The 19236-nt window shown below is 44.7% G+C and overlaps 1 protein-coding gene across 1 annotated transcript in view; it reads right to left on the bottom strand.

The window, feature by feature from the left end:
* Nucleotides 1-19236, bottom strand: part of ARHGAP20 (Rho GTPase activating protein 20) — a 230983-nt gene that overhangs the window by 39521 nt on the left and 172226 nt on the right. Inside the window, exon 10 of the mRNA XM_069759069.1 lies at nucleotides 7873-8051. Coding sequence (XP_069615170.1) covers nucleotides 7873-8051 — 179 coding nt within the window. The remainder of the gene's footprint in view (nucleotides 1-7872; nucleotides 8052-19236) is intronic.

Genomic DNA, 19236 nt, shown 5'->3' with positions numbered 1-19236 from the left:
AAAAGACAAACGTAGGGATGAAATAGATTCAGCAAAGTGAGGCCCGATATTCTAGATAGAGCGAGGATAGCAAAGAGAACTTTGCAGTCTACAAAAAACCCTAAAGCAAAAAACCACGCAAAGGGGGCAAAAAGACCCACCGTGCCGAACTAACGGCACGGCGGTACACCCTTTGCGTCTCAGAGCTTCCAGCAAAACGAATAAACAAGCTGGACAGAAAAAGTAGCAACAAAAGCAAAGAAGCACTTATCTAAGCAGAGCAGCAGGCCACAGGAAAGATCCAGAAGCTCAGATCCAACACTGGAACATTGACAAGGAGCAAGGAAGACAGAATCAGGTGGAGTTAAATAACAAAGCAGCCAACGAGCTCACCAGAACACCTGAGGGAGGAAGCTCAGAAGCTGCAGTACCACTTGTGACCACAGGAGTGAATTCAGCCACAGAATTCACAACAGTACCCCCCCCTTGAGGAGGGGTCACCGAACCCTCACCAGAGCCCCCAGGCCGACCAGGATGAGCCACATGAAAGGCACGAACAAGATCTGGAGCATGGACATCAGAGGCAAAAACCCAGGAATTATCTTCCTGAGCATAACCCTTCCATTTAACCAGATACTGGAGTTTCCGTCTAGAAACACGAGAATCCAAAATTTTCTCCACAATATACTCCAATTCCCCCTCCACCAAAACCGGGGCAGGAGGCTCAACAGATGGAACCATAGGTGCCACGTATCTCCGCAACAACGACCTATGGAATACATTATGTATGGAAAAGGAGTCTGGGAGGGTCAGACGAAAAGACACAGGATTGAGAATCTCAGAAATCCTATACGGACCAATAAAACGAGGTTTAAATTTAGGAGAGGAAACCTTCATAGGAATATGACGAGAAGATAACCAAACCAGATCCCCAACACGAAGTCGGGGACCCACACGGCGTCTGCGATTAGCGAAAAGTTGAGCCTTCTCCTGGGACAAGGTCAAATTGTCCACTACCTGAGTCCAGATCTGCTGCAACCTGACCACCACAGAATCCACACCAGGACAGTCCGAAGACTCAACCTGTCCTGAAGAGAAACGAGGATGGAACCCAGAATTGCAGAAAAATGGAGAGACCAAGGTAGCCGAGCTGGCCCGATTATTCAGGGCGAACTCAGCCAACGGCAAAAAGGACACCCAATCATCCTGGTCTGCAGAAACAAAACATCTCAGATATGTTTCCAAGGTCTGATTGGTTCGTTCGGTCTGGCCATTAGTCTGAGGATGGAAAGCCGAGGAAAAAGATAGGTCAATGCCCATCCTACCACAAAAGGCTCGCCAAAACCTTGAAACAAACTGGGAACCTCTGTCAGAAACAATATTCTCAGGAATGCCATGCAAACGAACCACATGCTGGAAGAACAAAGGCACCAAATCAGAGGAGGAAGGCAATTTAACCAAGGGCACCAGATGGACCATTTTAGAAAAGCGATCACAGACCACCCAAATGACTGACATCTTTTGAGAAACGGGAAGGTCAGAAATGAAATCCATCAAAATATGTGTCCAAGGCCTCTTTGGGACCGGCAAGGGCAAAAGCAACCCACTGGCACGTGAACAGCAGGGCTTAGCCCTAGCACAAATCCCACAGGACTGCACAAAAGTACGTACATCCCGTGACAGAGATGGCCACCAGAAGGATCTAGCCACTAACTCTCTGGTACCAAAGATTCCAGGATGACCAGCCAACACCGAACAATGAAGTTCAGAGATAACTTTACTAGTCCACCTATCAGGGACGAACAGTTTCTCCGCCGGACAACGATCAGGTTTATTCGCCTGAAATTTTTGCAACACTCGCCGCAAATCAGGGGAGATGGCAGACACAATGACTCCTTCCTTGAGGATACTCGCCGGCTCAGATGAACCCGGAGAGTCGGGCACAAAACTCCTAGACAGAGCATCCGCCTTCACATTTTTAGAGCCCGGAAGGTACGAAATCACAAAATCGAAGCGGGCAAAAAATAACGACCAACGGGCCTGTCTAGGATTCAAGCGCTTGGCAGACTCGAGATAAGTAAGGTTCTTATGATCAGTCAATACCACCACGCGATGCTTAGCTCCTTCAAGCCAATGACGCCATTCCTCGAATGCCCACTTCATGGCCAGCAACTCTCGGTTGCCCACATCATAATTACGCTCAGCAGCCGAAAACTTCCTGGAAAAGAAAGCACATGGTTTCAACACTGAGCAACCAGAACCTCTCTGTGACAAAACCGCCCCTGCTCCAATCTCAGAAGCATCAACCTCGACCTGGAACGGAAGAGAAACATCTGGTTGACACAACACAGGGGCAGAACAAAAACGACGCTTCAACTCCTGAAAAGCTTCCACAGCAGCAGAAGACCAATTAACCAAATCAGCACCCTTCTTGGTCAAATCGGTCAATGGTTTGGCAATGCTAGAAAAATTACAGATGAAGCGACGATAAAAATTAGCAAAGCCCAGGAACTTTTGCAGACTTTTCAGAGATGTCGGGTGAGTCCAATCCTGGATGGCTTGGACCTTAGCCGGATCCATCTCGATAGTAGAAGGGGAAAAGATGAACCCCAAAAATGAAACTTTCTGCACACCGAAGAGACACTTTGATCCCTTCACAAACAAAGAATTAGCACGCAGGACCTGGAAAACCATTCTGACCTGCTTCACATGAGAGTCCCAATCATCTGAGAAGATCAAAATGTCATCCAAGTAAACAATCAGGAATTTATCCAGATACTCACGGAAGATGTCATGCATTAAAGACTGAAACACAGATGGAGCATTGGCAAGTCCGAACGGCATCACTAGATACTCAAAATGACCCTCGGGCGTATTAAATGCAGTTTTCCATTCATCTCCTTGCCTGATTCTCACCAGATTATACGCACCACGAAGATCTATCTTAGTGAACCAACTAGCCCCCTTAATCCGAGCAAACAAGTCAGATAACAATGGCAAGGGATACTGAAATTTAACAGTGATTTTATTAAGAAGGCGGTAATCAATACACGGTCTCAGCGAACCATCCTTCTTGGCTACAAAAAAGAACCCTGCTCCCAGTGGTGATGACGATGGGCGAATATGTCCCTTCTCCAGGGATTCCTTCACATAACTGCGCATAGCGGCGTGTTCAGGCACGGATAAATTAAATAATCGACCTTTTGGGATTTTACTACCAGGAATCAAATTGATAGCACAATCACAATCCCTATGCGGAGGTAGGACATCGGACTTGGGCTCTTCAAATACATCCTGATAATCAGACAAGAACTCTGGGACCTCAGAAGGAGTGGATGACGAAATAGACAAAAATGGAACATCACCATGTACCCCCTGACATCCCCAGCTGGATACCGACATAGAGTTCCAATCCAATACTGGATTATGGGTTTGCAGCCATGGCAACCCCAACACGACCACATCATGCAGATTATGTAGCACCAGAAAGCGAATAACTTCCTGATGTGCAGGAGCCATGCACATGGTCAGCTGGGTCCAGTACTGAGGTTTATTCTTGGCCAAAGGTAACATAGTAACATAGTAACATAGTTAGTAAGGCCGAAAAAAGACATTTGTCCATCCAGTTCAGCCTATATTCCATCATAATAAATACCCAGATCTACGTCCTTCTACAGAACCTAATAATTGTATGATACAATATTGTTCTGCTCCAGGAAGACATCCAGGCCTCTCTTGAACCCCTCAACTGAGTTCGCCATCACCACCTCCTCAGGCAAGCAATTCCAGATTCTCACTGCCCTAACAGTAAAGAATCCTCTTCTATGTTGGTGGAAAAACCTTCTCTCCTCCAGACGCAAAGAATGCCCCCTTGTGCCCGTCACCTTCCTTGGTATAAACAGATCCTCAGCGAGATATTTGTATTGTCCCCTTATATACTTATACATGGTTATTAGATCGCCCCTCAGTCGTCTTTTTTCTAGACTAAATAATCCTAATTTCGCTAATCTATCTGGGTATTGTAGTTCTCCCATCCCCTTTATTAATTTTGTTGCCCTCCTTTGTACTCTCTCTAGTTCCATTATATCCTTCCTGAGCACCGGTGCCCAAAACTGGACACAGTACTCCATGTGCGGTCTAACTAGGGATTTGTACAGAGGCAGTATAATGCTCTCATCATGTGTATCCAGACCTCTTTTAATGCACCCCATGATCCTGTTTGCCTTGGCAGCTGCTGCCTGGCACTGGCTGCTCCAGGTAAGTTTATCATTAACTAGGATCCCCAAGTCCTTTTCCCTGTCAGATTTACCCAGTGGTTTCCCGTTCAGTGTGTAATGGTGATATTGATTCCCTCTTCCCATGTGTATAACCTTACATTTATCATTGTTAAACCTCATCTGCCACCTTTCAGCCCAAGTTTCCAACTTATCCAGATCCATCTGTAGCAGAATACTATCTTCTCTTGTATTAACTGCTTTACATAGTTTTGTATCATCTGCAAATATCGATATTTTACTGTGTAAACCTTCTACCAGATCATTAATGAATATGTTGAAGAGAACAGGTCCCAATACTGACCCCTGCGGTACCCCACTGGTCACAGCGACCCAGTTAGAGACTATACCATTTATAACCACCCTCTGCTTTCTATCACTAAGCCAGCTACTAACCCATTTACACACATTTTCCCCCAGACCAAGCATTCTCATTTTGTGTACCAACCTCTTGTGCGGCACGGTATCAAACGCTTTGGAAAAATCGAGATATACCACGTCCAATGACTCACCGTGGTCCAGTCTATATCTTACCTCTTCATAAAAACTGATTAGATTGGTTTGACAGGAGCGATTTCTCATAAACCCATGCTGATATGGAGTTAAACAGTTATTCTCATTGAGATAATCCAGAATAACATCCCTCAGAAACCCTTCAAATATTTTACCAACAATAGAGGTTAGACTTAAGGTGTAGCATCAATTCCTCTCAACGGAATAGGACACGGCAAAGGCTCCAAGAAAAACCCACAACGTTTAGCATAATCCAAATCCATCAGATTCAGGGCAGCGCCTGAATCCACAAACGCCATGACAGAATACGATGACAAAGAGCATATCAAGGTAATGGACAGAAGGAATTTGGATTGTACAGTACCAATAACGGCAGACCTATCGAACCGCTTAGTGCGCTTAGGACAATCAGAAATAGCATGAGTGGAATCACCACAGTAGAAACACAGACCATTCAGACGTCTGTGTTCTTGCCGTTCAACTCTGGTCATAGTCCTATCGCACTGCATAGGCTCAGGTTTAATCTTAGACAATACCGCCAAATGGTGCACAGATTTACGCTCGCGCAAGCGTCGACCGATCTGAATGGCCAAAGACATAGACTCATTCAAACCAGTAGGCATAGGAAAACCCACCATGACATCCTTAAGAGCCTCAGAGAGACCCTTTCTGAACAAAGCTGCCAGCGCAGATTCATTCCACAGAGTGAGTACTGACCACTTCCTAAATTTCTGACAATATACTTCTATATCATCCTGGCCCTGGCACAAAGCCAGCAAATTTTTCTCAGCCTGATCCACTGAATTAGGCTCATCGTAAAGTAATCCGAGCGCCAGGAAAAACGCATTGACATTACTCAATGCAGGGTCTCCTGGCGCAAGAGAAAATGCCCAGTCCTGAGGGTCGCCGCGCAAAAAAGAAATAATAATCAAAACCTGTTGAATAGGATTACCAGAAGAATGAGGTTTCAAGGCCAGAAATAGCTTACAATTATTTTTGAAATTAAGAAACTTAGTTCTATCACCAAAAAACAAATCAGGAATAGGAATTCTTGGTTCTAACATAGATTTCTGATCAATAGTATCTTGAATCCTTTGTACATTTGTAACGAGATTATCCATTGAAGAGCACAGACCCTGAATATCCATGTCCACACCCGTGTCCTGAAACACCCAAATGTCTAGGGGAAAAAAAAGACTGAACACAGAGCTGAGAAAAAAAAATGATGTCAGAACTTCTTTTTTCCCTCTATTGACAATCATTAGGTTGGCTCCTTGTACTGTTATGTAGGCAATCCAGTGACACAGTGTGCCAGCAATCAGAGCACATACAGTGATCTGACAATAACCCAAAAAACAATAGAACGAGCTCTGAGACGTGGAATCTCTGTAGACCGCAATACCTGAACCTATCCTAAACACAACTAAAGGCAGCTGTGGATTGCGCCTGACACTACCTATGCAACTCGGCACAGCCTGAGGAGCTGACTAGCCTGAAGATAGAAAAACAAGCCTGACTTGCCTCAGAGAAATACCCCAAAGGAAAAGGCAGCCCCCCACATATAATGACTGTTAGCAAGATGAAAAGACAAACGTAGGGATGAAATAGATTCAGCAAAGTGAGGCCCGATATTCTAGATAGAGCGAGGATAGCAAAGAGAACTTTGCAGTCTACAAAAAACCCTAAAGCAAAAAACCACGCAAAGGGGGCAAAAAGACCCACCGTGCCGAACTAACGGCACGGCGGTACACCCTTTGCGCCTCAGAGCTTCCAGCAAAACGAATAAACAAGCTGGACAGAAAAAGTAGCAACAAAAGCAAAGAAGCACTTATCTAAGCAGAGCAGCAGGCCACAGGAAAGATCCAGAAGCTCAGATCCAACACAAACATTGACAAGGAGCAAGGAAGACAGAATCAGGTGGAGTTAAATAACAAAGCAGCCAACGAGCTCACCAGAACACCTGAGGGAGGAAGCTCAGAAGCTGCAGTACCACTTGTGACCACAGGAGTGAATTCAGCCACAGAATTCACAACACCCACCATCATCTGTTGTGAGACAGTTGGGAAGTCCCCATAAACTTTAGATACCTGACCAGTTCCGGTAAAATTGGTGGATTGGTGGACTTTCATCTAACATCTAACAAAAATGTAGAAGAATTTTCTACAAATGTTCTACACCATATACTTTATTATTACTACCTTATATATCATATTGGTGTACAACCTCTCAAAACAAGATCCAGGGGTGTCCAGAAGTAGCAGCTGCATCTAGTGACCTCTGCGAGTATTATAAAAGGCACATGACAACTGAGGGCCTAGGGTCCAAGAGCCCTAATTAAAGGGGATGTCTAGGCTTGGGATTCACTCTATGTAATTGCAGACTTGTGAATCATCACTGCACGCACAGTGTGAACTGTCAGGTTTCTCCGGACACAGGAGCAAGTTTGTGATTTGCATACTTTAGGCCACATTCCAACTAGATGTGTCTTGCTCAAATTCACTTGTATTGAGTGAGTCTGCGCATGTCTAGTCGGTATGTGACATATATGCAAACTGAGGAATCCTGACAGAGCACAGTGTGCACGCTGTGTGGAATCACAAGTCTGCAGTCACATAGAGTGACTACAGACTTGAACACCAAGCTTAGACAACCTATATTTTATAGAAACGAAACCCTCCTTTCGTTTAATACAAAATAACAATCTTAATAATGATCTTAGTATGCATAAACTTCATGAAATTATAAGACTAAAGCTCATTAATTGCAGAAAATTGTTGCTTTGGCCAATATCAAATATGTTATGTTTTTTTAGTTTCAAACACACTTACACAGGCGGAAAATGAAAACATCACATTTTGGCTATCTTTAGCCTCCACTACACGGAGCCATCCACAAACTGCACATTACTAGTTGTATAAATCTGTATGTAAAGTGCTGCCCCAAGTGGCAGCTGACGGTAGCTTTTCTTTTTTTTTTTTGTGGCGCACAACACAAAGGCCTCCATTGAGATTTATAAGGCAGCTGTGTGAATAGTAAAGCAATATGGAAAAGTATTTATACATCTGATGTGCTTCCAGGTCAATATGTTTTTGGAAATTGTGCTCACCATAACAGACTTGGGCAGGTTGTCATTCTCGCATATGGCTGGCAACGAAAGTCCAAAAAGCTTTCCAGGACTTGAAGAGGTTGGAGAAAGAGGGATATTATCCAGATGAGAGTTCGAACCGCGCCAAAAGGTCCAGTTAATGATAGAGCGTTTCCTTTTAAATGGCTTCTGGCTCGGATCTGGAGGAAAAAGTGAAAAGATTTACTAGAGGAGCCTAATGTTTTTCATTTAGGTTCAACTATAGGCATCGAAAATGGCAACTCCAGCCCTAGCAAAGTTCTGCAGTTATTTGGCCCTACCTCTTTCCAAATGCCCTATGAAGGCCTATGGAGGTCACAGGTGGAAGTTTAACAGGGAGGTGGTACTTAAAAAAAATGATTAAAGGGTATTGTCAAGCTTAAAAATGATCCAGTATCCATGGTATAAGGGAATAACATGCTGTTCGCAGGGGTCCCACCGATAGGACGTCCACTGTTTCCAAGAACCAGGACTCTGAACAACCAGCGGTGGTCAACCAAGCGTACTGTCGCTCAGTTCAATCTTTTGGGAGTGCCGCAGACTAGCTGAGCACAAAGCCAAGCTATCTTTGGCGGTCCTATTAAGAATGAATGGACCGGCAGTGCAAATGATCAACCTCCACTCCATTTGAGCCTCGGTTCTCTGGATTAGAAAGGTGTCTCAGCATCTGAACACCCAGTGATCAAGAAGTCCATGAAATCTATATATATATAATTGTCTAAGGGTTTTTCCGCCTATCTGTCTGTCTGTCTGTCCTGGAAATCCCGCGTCTCTGATTGGTCGAGGCCTGGGGGCCTCGACCAATCAGCGACGGGCACAGCATGGCGACGATGATGTCATAAAGGTTGCCTCGACCAATCAGCGACAGGCACAGTCTGCCGCGAATTCGCCTTGACCAATCAGCGATGGGCACAGTATCGACGTACATGCCATGGCGACGATGATTTCATAAAGGTTGCCTCGGCCAATCAGCGATGGGCACAGTCTTCCGCGAATTCTGGAATCATCATTGTCCGTATACTGCGGGGACATGCATATTCTAGAATACCCGATGCGTTAGAATCGGGCCACAATCTAGCCTATATATATAATTGTCTAAGGGTTTTTCTGTCTGTCTGTGTCCTGGAAATCCCTGGCGGCCTCGACCAATCAGCGACGGGCACAGAATGGCAACGATGATGTCATAAAGGTTGCCTCGACCAATGAGCAACGGGCACAGTCTGCCGCGAATTCGCCTCGACCAATCAGCGACGGGCACAGTATCGACGTAGATGTCATCATGGTTGCCATGGCGACGATGTCATAAAGGTTGCCTCGACCAATCAGCGACGGGCACAGTCTGCCGCGAATTCTGGAATCATCATTGTCCATATACTACGGGGACATGCATATTCTAGAATACCCGATGCGTTAGAATCCGCCACAATCTAGTAGATAATAACATCCAAACTTCAAAATACCCCTTTAATTAAAAATGATATGCCGTTCTTAACAGAATAGGTGGTAAAGTATGATTACTTTGACAATCCTGAAAATGGAGGTCTCACAGACCCCTATGTGAATATCGGGATAGTTCACGTGTGACTACTGTCCCATTGAATTTTATGGTACTGACGGCTATAGCCGAGTTAATATAGAGGTGGTCGAGCATGCCCACTATTGGTACAGTCACCTTGGGACCCCTATTCTCAGATTCAGTGAGGGTCCAAGCAGTCGGACCCCCAGCAATCATAGATTTATCACCTATTCCATTATTCTACTCAGCTGTTTTCAAATGATCTTGATCTCATGTATGATTGACAGGTACAAAGGGTAGGAGGACTGGGTGACTGCCTAGACCACTGGGGAAGAAAACAGAAATGCAGACCCCCATTTAGAACCCATTTGACAAGAACATGTTTCCCCTTGTACAGGTGGTAGCTCAGAACCCCTAATGGAGGAGACATCCCTTGATGTAATTTAATAAAGAGACAAGCTTGCAATTCTTGCTTCTGCTCCATCTATGTGACAACCCTTAGGGAAGCGGAATTGGCGGCCATATTAGTGGTCACTCTCCTTCCTCAAAACCAAATATATCTCAAGACACGTTTTCTCTCCTCCGAACAGCGCCACCCCTGTCCATAGGTTGTATCTGGTATTGCAGCTCAGCTCCACTGAAGTGGATTGTGCTGAGATGCAGTACCATACACAACCTGTATATAGGTGTGGTGCTGTTTTGGAAAAGAATTATGTATTTTTTTTTAGACCCTGGATTGGCCCTTTACTTTTCGAGGAAATAGCCCTAAACGACACATAGCCGCCTGTCTACATCTCATTGTCAGTAATATGTCTCGTTTTCTGAAATGGACAATAAAAGTAGCGCTGGTGAAATGTGAATTTCTGGTCCTGTGAGAGCCGACATGTGTGTAAAACAATCATCACTCTTCTCAACCGAGGAAAACAGCCCCACCAAAGAAACGCTGGCGCTGAACGGCCCAGTATATTGTTACCGCCAGGCCTTACGCTGGGAGGAAAATACTACCGGATTTCCTTAACCCCTCTCATGGCCAAAGGCTTTAAAGCAACTTTATTTTCGCTAACAGGACGGTCTCAGATTGCACATTCCCATTTACAATGACATCGCTGCAGCCATATGTAACTGATAAAGAATTCAGATCCTGGGTGTGACAGCTCCGATACGACTTACAGCAATCACTGCCTGTTTCTTCTTACTTTTATTATTCTATATATTTCAGGCTCGGATCTGCACGCTCCCCCCTGGGACTGGGTGGAAAGACTTAGCTGAAGACTAACTTATAAAAATATTTCTCTACATAACCCTTCAGTAACCCCCAACTTATCCACAAAGGAGCGCAAAAGACAAATTCAAGACAAATTCAACTCAGAGTATATACCTGCATGAGGATAACTCTGCATACAACTGTATATACTTGTTCATATATATATATATATATATATATATATATATATATATATATATATATATATACAGTGGGGCAAAAAAGTATTTAGTCAGTCAGCAATAGTGCAAGTTCCACCACTTAAAAAGATGAGAGGCGTCTGTAATTTACATCATAGGTAGACCTCAACTATGGGAGACAAACTGAGAAAAAAAAATACAGAAAATCACTGTCTGTTTTTTTAACATTTTATTTGCATATTATGGTGGAAAATAAGTATTTGGTCAGAAACAAAATTTCATCTCAATACTTTGTAATATATCCTTTGTTGGCAATGACAGAGGTCAAACGTTTTCTGTAAGTCTTCACAAGGTTGCCACACACTGTTGTTGGTATGTTGGCCCATTCCTCCATGCAGATCTCCTCTAGAGCAGTGATGTTTTTGGCTTTTCGCTTGGCAACACGGACTTTCAAATCCCTCTAAAGGTTTTCTATAGTGTTGAGATCTGGAGACTGGCTAGGCCACTCCAGGACCTTGAAATGCTTCTTACGAAGCCACTCCTTCGTTGCCCTGGCGGTGTGCTTTGGATCATTGTCATGTTGAAAGACCCAGCCACGTTTCATCTTCAATGCCCTTGCTGATGGAAGGAGGTTTGCACTCAAAATCTCACGATACATGGCCCCATTCATTCTTTCATGTACCCGGATCAGTCGTCCTGGCCCCTTTGCAGAGAAACAGCCCCAAAGCATGATGTTTCCACCACCATGCTTTACAGTAGGTATGGTGTTTGATGGATGCAACTCAGTATTCTTTTTCCTCCAAACACGACAAGTTGTGTTTCTACCAAACAGTTCCAGTTTGGTTTCATCAGACCATAGGACATTCTCCCAAAACTCCTCTGGATCATCCAAATGCTCTCTAGCAAACTTCAGACGGGCCCGGACATGTACTGGCTTAAGCAGTGGGACACGTCTGGCACTGCAGGATCTGAGTCCATGGTGGCGTAGTGTGTTACTCATGGTAGGCCTTGTTACATTGGTCCCAGCTCTCTGCAGTTCATTCACTAGGTCCCCCCGCGTGGTTCTGGGATTTTTGCTCACCGTTCTTGTGATCATTCTGACCCCACGGGGTGGGATTTTGCGTGGAGCCCCAGATCGAGGGAGATTATCAGTGGTCTTGTATGTCTTCCATTTTCTAATTATTGCTCCCACTGTTGATTTCTTCACTCCAAGCTGGTTGGCTATTGCAGATTCAGTCTTCCCAGCCTGGTGCAGGGCTACAATTTTGTTTCTGGTGTCCTTTGACAGCTCTTTGGTCTTCACCATAGTGGAGTTTGGAGTCAGACTGTTTGAGGGTGTGCACAGGTGTCTTTTTATACTGATAACAAGTTTAAACAGGTGCCATTACTACAGGTAATGAGTGGAGGAAAGAGGAGACTCTTAAAGAAGAAGTTACAGGTCTGTGAGAGCCAGAAATCTTGATTGTTTGTTTCTGACCAAATACTTATTTTCCACCATAATATGCAAATAAAATGTAAAAAAAAACAGACAATGTGATTTTCTAGATTTTTTTTTTCTCAGTTTGTCTCCCATAGTTGAGGTCTACCTATGATGTAAATTACAGACGCCTCTCATCTTTTTAAGTGGTGGAACTTGCACTATTGCTGACTGACTAAATACTTTTTTGCCCCACTGTATACAGTACAGACCAAAATTTTGGACACCTTCTCATTTAAAGATTTTTCTGTATTTTCATGACTATGAAAATTGTACATTCACACTGAAGACATCAAAACTATGAATTAACACATGTGGAATTCTATACTTAACAAAAAAGTGTGAAACAACTGAAATTAAGTCTTATATTCTAGGTTCTTCAAAGTAGCCACCTTTTGCTTTGATGACTGCTTTGCACACTCTTGGCATTCTCTTGATGAGCTTCAAGAGGTAGTCACCGGGAAAAGTCTTCCAACAATCTTGAAGAAGTTCCCAGAGATGCTTAGCACTTGTTGGCCCTTTTGCCTTCACTCTGCGGTCCAGCTCACCCCAAACCATCTCGATTGGGTTCAGGTCTGGTGACTGTAGAGGCCAGGTCATCTGGCGTAGCACCCCATCACTCTCATTCTTGGTCAAACAGCCCTTACACGGCCTGGAGGTGTGTTTGGGGTCATTGTCCTGTTGAAAAATAAATGATGGTCTCACTAAATGCAAATCGGATGGAATAGCATGCCGCTGCAAGATGCTGTGGTAGCCATGCTGGTTCAGTATGCCTTCAATTTTGAATAAATCCCCAACAGTGTCACCAGCAAAGCACCCCCACACCATCACACCTCCTCCTCCATGCTTCACAGTAGGAACCAGGCATGTAGAGTCCATCCGTTCACCTTTTCTGTGTCGCACAAAGACACAATAGTTGGAACCAAAGATCTCAAATTTGGACTCATCAGACCAAAGCACAGATTTCCACTGGTCTAATGTCCATTCCTTGTATTCTTCAGCCCAAACAAGTCTCTTCTGCTTATTGCCTGTTATTCTGCCACCGATATACGTGGATGAGATGTGTCTGAGGGATGTGATCACAAATCGCTATATAAACAATGGCAGGTAGCGTTACTCGCCAACCTGTGCCGCCAGTCTCTATCAGCCGCGCGTGGTGATCCGGAAGGATGATGCAGTGATACAGTCAACAGGTTTATTTACAGTACCTTGGTGAGATGAGGACTGTAGGTTAGAGCTGTTACAGAATCACCAGATAGAGATAATAGAAGCTTCAGGTTAGAGGTAACAAGAGAATCCTTTCTCCAGCTCTGCAGCACATGTGGGATCCAAGATGGCACGGAGTACAAAAACAGGAAGAGAAGGAAAAAGATAGGAGGAGCTAAAGACAGAAAGGTGTTGTGGGAAAATTCCATAACAAATATTACAGTGATATAGCAAACGGCCAGTAGATGGCAGCAAAGTATAACAAATGATAGAACCAGGCTTATTAGCACTACATAATGTCCATGTATGGCTGAAAGTCTATCATAATAAACTGAGCAGCACACTCCCCGTCTGAAATCCTTGGATTTCACTATACCATAAGTCTCGAATTGGGAGTGTTCACCAGAAGTGCATGGAGGGATACCTCAACCTGTAAGATAAAAACAACGCATGCAATGCAACAATAACATATTGAATAACAAGTCTAGAACGATTTCTTGAAGTAATCCAAAGGATAACCCATCTTCGGATTGGAGAAGCCGCGCTAGGCCAAACTGTCTCCAACCCATTTGTAATCCAAAGGTTGAAGTTCCTTGAAAGAGTTCCTACTGATTGGATGGATAATCAATCCTCAACCGGTATGAGTAAAATAATCTCTGATATAGGCCTAATGAAAGTTTTGGGGTCACCTTGCTTAGTAACTGTCACTTCTACCTTGCGTACCTTGCCATCGTCACTTGGAAAGGTTTTAGAGATAAGTCCCATAGGCCATGTGCTTCTTTCCTCCTTCTGGTCTTTCATGAGGATAATATCTCCTACTTGTAAATTTGGCTTTACGTGTTGCCATTTTCTTCATTTTTGGAGAAGTGTCAGGTACTCCTTCTTCCATCTATTCCAGAAACAATTAGCCAGATGTTGCACATATTTCCACCGTCTCTGATATTTGTTACCGGACAGAGTCTTCAGGCGGGTTAGGAACAGTTCCAAGTTTCTGGGTGAGGAGAGTTGCCGGAGTGAGAATTGTAGGAGATTCTGTATCCGTAGATATGGGTACAAGAGGTCTTGAGTTTACTATAGCAAAGACTTCTGCTAAGGAAGTGGTCAAGGTCTCGTGAGTGAGTCTTGAAAGATTTGAGTCCATCAGCATAGATTCCAGTTCCTTGTGAAAAACATTCTGCTGCACATTGCGTATCACAATGAGTTCACTCAGAGCAATGTCTTCTGCAGAGAGAGGCTTATGGCAGATATGCCAACCATGACAATCAGTGTTACTGTCCTTATTGCGATAGCATTGTACAATGTGTACTAACCTTGCAATGGCACGAACCAGCCTCGTCCATCTTGAGAAGCGATCAAAACGCTGACAGTCCAAGCCAACCTTCTCCTTGAATTTGGTGATGAAGGTGCTGACATCAGGACGGATCTCTGGGTCGACATCTGGATCCTCAAGGCTGAAGCTGTCTTCAACGGCAGTCTCTTTGCACTGTTCGTGAAGGAACTCCGGTCCGGTCAACCAAGAAGAGCTTGCGAAGGCACCAATAGACACTGGTCTAGTAGCAAGGTCCGCAGGGTTAAGATGGGATGGGACGTGCTGCCATTGCTGGGGTTTGGAGGATTTCCTGATCCTTTCCACTCGGTTACTGACATAGACGTAGAAGCGTTTCGTCTGGTTGTATATGTAGCCCAGAACTACCTTACTGTCTGTGTAGAATCTTGTGTCATCCACGTGAATAGCTAGTTCGCTCTGTATGAAGTCTGCAATCTCTATGGCTAGTACAGCCCCACAGAGCTCGAGTCTGGGTATGGTGTGCTCGGGTTTAGGAGCCAGTTTAGCCTTTCCAAACAGAAATCCAACATGGGCTTCATTATTAGAGTCTACAACCTTCAAGTAAGCGACAGCGGCAATAGCTTCAGTGGAGGCATCAGCGAATACATGAATCTCCTTCCTTTGACTTGTAGTTAGGGATGCTGGAGTGTAACAACGTGGTATGTGGATCTTATCCAAGGCGCAAAGAGATTCTCTCCATGACTTCCACTTTAGTTGTTTGTCTGCAGGGAGTGGTATATCCCAGTCCTTAATGTACTCTGAGAGTTGTCTCAGCAGGAGCTTGCCTTGTATAGTCAGGGGTGCGACAAACCCAAGTGGATCATATAGACTGTTCACCACTGACAGAACCCCACGCTTAGTAAATGGTTTTTCTGCACCACTAACCTGAAAGCTGAAGGAGTCATTTAGCAAGTTCCACCTCAGGCCTAGACTTCTCTGTACTGGTGGATTGTCTGAGCCTAGGTTCAAGTCCCTAAATTCTGCGGCATGATCATTAGGGTGAAAGGCCTTCATGACAACAGCACTATTGGAGGCAATTTTATGCAATCTTAAATGAGCTTTAGAAAGCATACCTTGTGTCCGTTGGAGCAGATCTATGGCTTCCTCCACTGTAGGAAGGGATTTAAGACCGTCGTCCACGTAGAAGTCCTTTTCAACGAACTGTTGAGCATCCTTCCCGAACTCTGCTGCACCATCGGAGGCGGTCCTACGTAGGCCGTAGGTGGCGACTGCAGGAGAAGGACTGTTTCCGAAAACGTGCACCTTCATGCGGTATTCGATCATTTCCTTGTTGGTGTCGTCTCGGTGCCATAGAAAACGGAGATAATTTCTGTGATCTTGTTGCACGATGAAACAATGGAACATTTGTTCGATGTCGGCGGTAATGGCGACCGGTTCCTTTCTGAATCTCATGAGCACTCCCACCAGGTTATTAGTCAGGTTCGGACCAGTGAGGAGAACGTCATTCAGAGATACGCCGTCATGTTTGGCGCTTGAATCGAACACCACCCTGATTTGTTTCGGCTTTCTTGGATGATACACTCCAAAGGAAGGTAGATACCAGCATTCTTCATCAGCTTGCAATGGTGGAGCTGGCTCTGCGTGATCATTGCGAAATATCTTGTCCATAAAAGCTATGAAATGTTCCTTCATTTCAGGCTTGTTCCTTAATGTTCTCTGCAGTGAGATGAATCTAGATAAGGCCTGTTCTCTGTTGTTAGGAAGCCTGGTCCTTGAAGCCTTGAAGGGTAAGGGAGCAACCCAGCGGTCAGATTCATTTTTGAAGAATCCACTGTCCATGATTTTAAGAAACTCCTTGTCTTCTATGGATAAGGCAACTTTGTTGTCATCTTTTGTTGTGTGAAACACTGTTCTCCCTAAGTCATCACCGTAGGGAGTGGGAATGATGTCAGGCTCCTGGATGGAATCAGAGAACCTCTCTTTCACTTCGTAGTGATGAAGGCATGGCTTAAAGTGAGTTGCGCGACCATTTTGGAGCACATACGTTTTACAGGCGTTGACTTCGGATGCCTTGTGACTCCTATCCAGACATACATCGCCCACGATTACCCAGCCTAGGTCGAGTCTTTGGGCGTATGGAGCATCATCTGGGCCGTTGCATTGTTGGCGTACCTTGTGGACCTTCAGAATGTCCCTTCCGAGTAGGATTAGAATATCAGCATTCATGTCCAGAGGAGGAATTTCATTAGTCAGGTGCCTCAAGTGGCGATGATAAAGTGCGGCTTCCGGAGTGGGAATCTCCTCCCTGTTATCAGGTATCTGGTCACATTCAATTAGGGTTGGCAAAGGTATATGCACGTTTCCCTTGATTGAAGAGACTATGTACCCAGAGGCTCTCCTGCCAGAAGTCTCAATACGACCAGAGCAGGTGTTGAGGGTGTATGGAGTCATTTGTCCCTTTATGTTGAAGATCTCAAAGAATTTGGGCCTTGCTAGAGATCGGTTACTTTGCTCATCTATTATGGCATACATTTTGGAGGCCTTGTCGGGTTGTCCTTCTGGATAGACCTTAATCAGACATACCTTGGCACAGCATTTAGGATCAGTCCCTTCTCCACATACCTCAGTACATGAGGAGGAAACAGCGGTTGCAGTTGGGTCAGGGACCTGTGGCTCCCCGCCATGCTTTTGAGCAGGGTTAGATGCTGCAGAAGGTTGTGAGTTGTATGGAGCTGGCGTGGGATGCATGGCTGTGACGTGTTTATCACTGCTGCATTCAGTGCACTTAATGGCGGCCTTACACTCCTTAGCGAGGTGGTCTGAGGAGGTGCAACACTTATAACATATCCCAAGCTCCTTGAGGGTATCTTTACGCTCCTGCAAAGTCCTTGCTCTGAATCCACGGCATTCTTTAAGTGGGTGAGGCCTTTTGTGGATAGGGCACATACGGTTACTGTCCATGACTTTAGGAGCAACATTATTTGTCTTCGTGAAGGCAGGTGTAGTAAGTGGAACGTCAGTCTTTCTCACAGATACTGTGTTCCTTGAATCTCTATGTTTGGCAATGTTATCATACCAAGATTATCATACCCAGATTCAGTCGAAGCTGGGATCATTCTTCTTCCGAGCTTGGTCACTGATGAACCTGGAAAAATAAGAAAAGGGGGGAAAGGACACATTATACTGCCTTTTATACCGTGAGCCGTGGTCTGCCCATTTATCCTGCATGCCGTGTGGCAACTTGGACACTATTGGATTAACGCCGTGAGCAGTATCTAGGTAGCTCAGTCCTGAAAGACGTGGGTCTAATTTTGCCAATTCTATTTCCTTTAGCAGGTCGCTCAGATCTTGAAGTTTTCTATTGTCCTTGTTAGTTATCTTTGGGAAGGTTTGCAGTCTTTTATATAAGGCACATTCTATATCTTCTGAGCTGCCATAGGTTTGTTCCAGTCTCTCCCAGGCTGCAATAAGACCTGCATCTGAATAGTCCACATGAACTGCCCTTATTGTCTTTATGCGCTCTGCTGATTCAGGGCCTAACCAGTTAACAAGCAAATCCAGTTGTTCCTTGCCGGTGAGATTAAGGTCTTGGATCACTGCTTGAAAGGTGGATTTCCAGGCTCTATAATTCTCAGCACGATCATCAAACTTTGAGAGACTAATGTTTATTAACTCCCGGCGAATCATGTATCTGGCGAAGTCAGACATGTCCGATCTCTCGGTCATTGTTGCAGGATGAACTTGTGGTATCCGTAGGGAATGTAAGTTCTCTGGCTTATATGACTGCGACAAATCAGGACGAAATGATGCGGCATAAGGGTTAAACTGTGGTTTAGTCTCTATAGGTTCTGCTGGCTGTGGCCTAAATTGTGAGTCAGTGCTGGAAGTTACCTTGTCCGCAGTAGGTGGCGACATTTCTTGACTTGCGGGCACATCCGTGTTAGAAACTGGAGGTGGTGCTGGTGCAGATGTTGCATGTCTTAGCACGTAGTCTGAAGTTCGATCAGCTGCGTCTTCCATTTCTTCTGGAATAAGACAGTCCGGATTATCATCTTGTCCCAGTGCTTGTTCAAGGACCTTCAGTTTAGCAAGGGCTGTTGCTTCTTCCTTTTCTGCTTGGAGTATTTTTAATTTCCTTTGAGCTTCCATCTCATTTCTTTGAGCTTCCACTTTGTTTCTTTGAGCTTCCACTTCCACTTCAGCCTCCCTTTTAGCAAAGGAGCTTTTTACTCTAGCTTCCTCTGCAGCTGCACGGATCTCCAGTAGCTTGTCAGACAATGTTGATTTCCTGGAGTGAGATGATCTGGAAGACCGAGCTGTGATTTTGGTCGATGTTGTGCGATGTGACCTAACCTCTTGGAGGTGAGCGATGCGGAGTTCTGCTTTATCCTGGGCATCTCGTACTAATGAGGTCTTTTCTTGGAGAAGAGTTTCCCTTTCAGTTACTTCTGCATG

Source organism: Ranitomeya imitator, chromosome 3 (assembly GCF_032444005.1).
Source record: "Ranitomeya imitator isolate aRanImi1 chromosome 3, aRanImi1.pri, whole genome shotgun sequence".
Classification (NCBI taxonomy): domain Eukaryota; kingdom Metazoa; phylum Chordata; class Amphibia; order Anura; family Dendrobatidae; genus Ranitomeya; species Ranitomeya imitator.
This window is presented reverse-complemented; position numbering and strand designations above follow the sequence as displayed.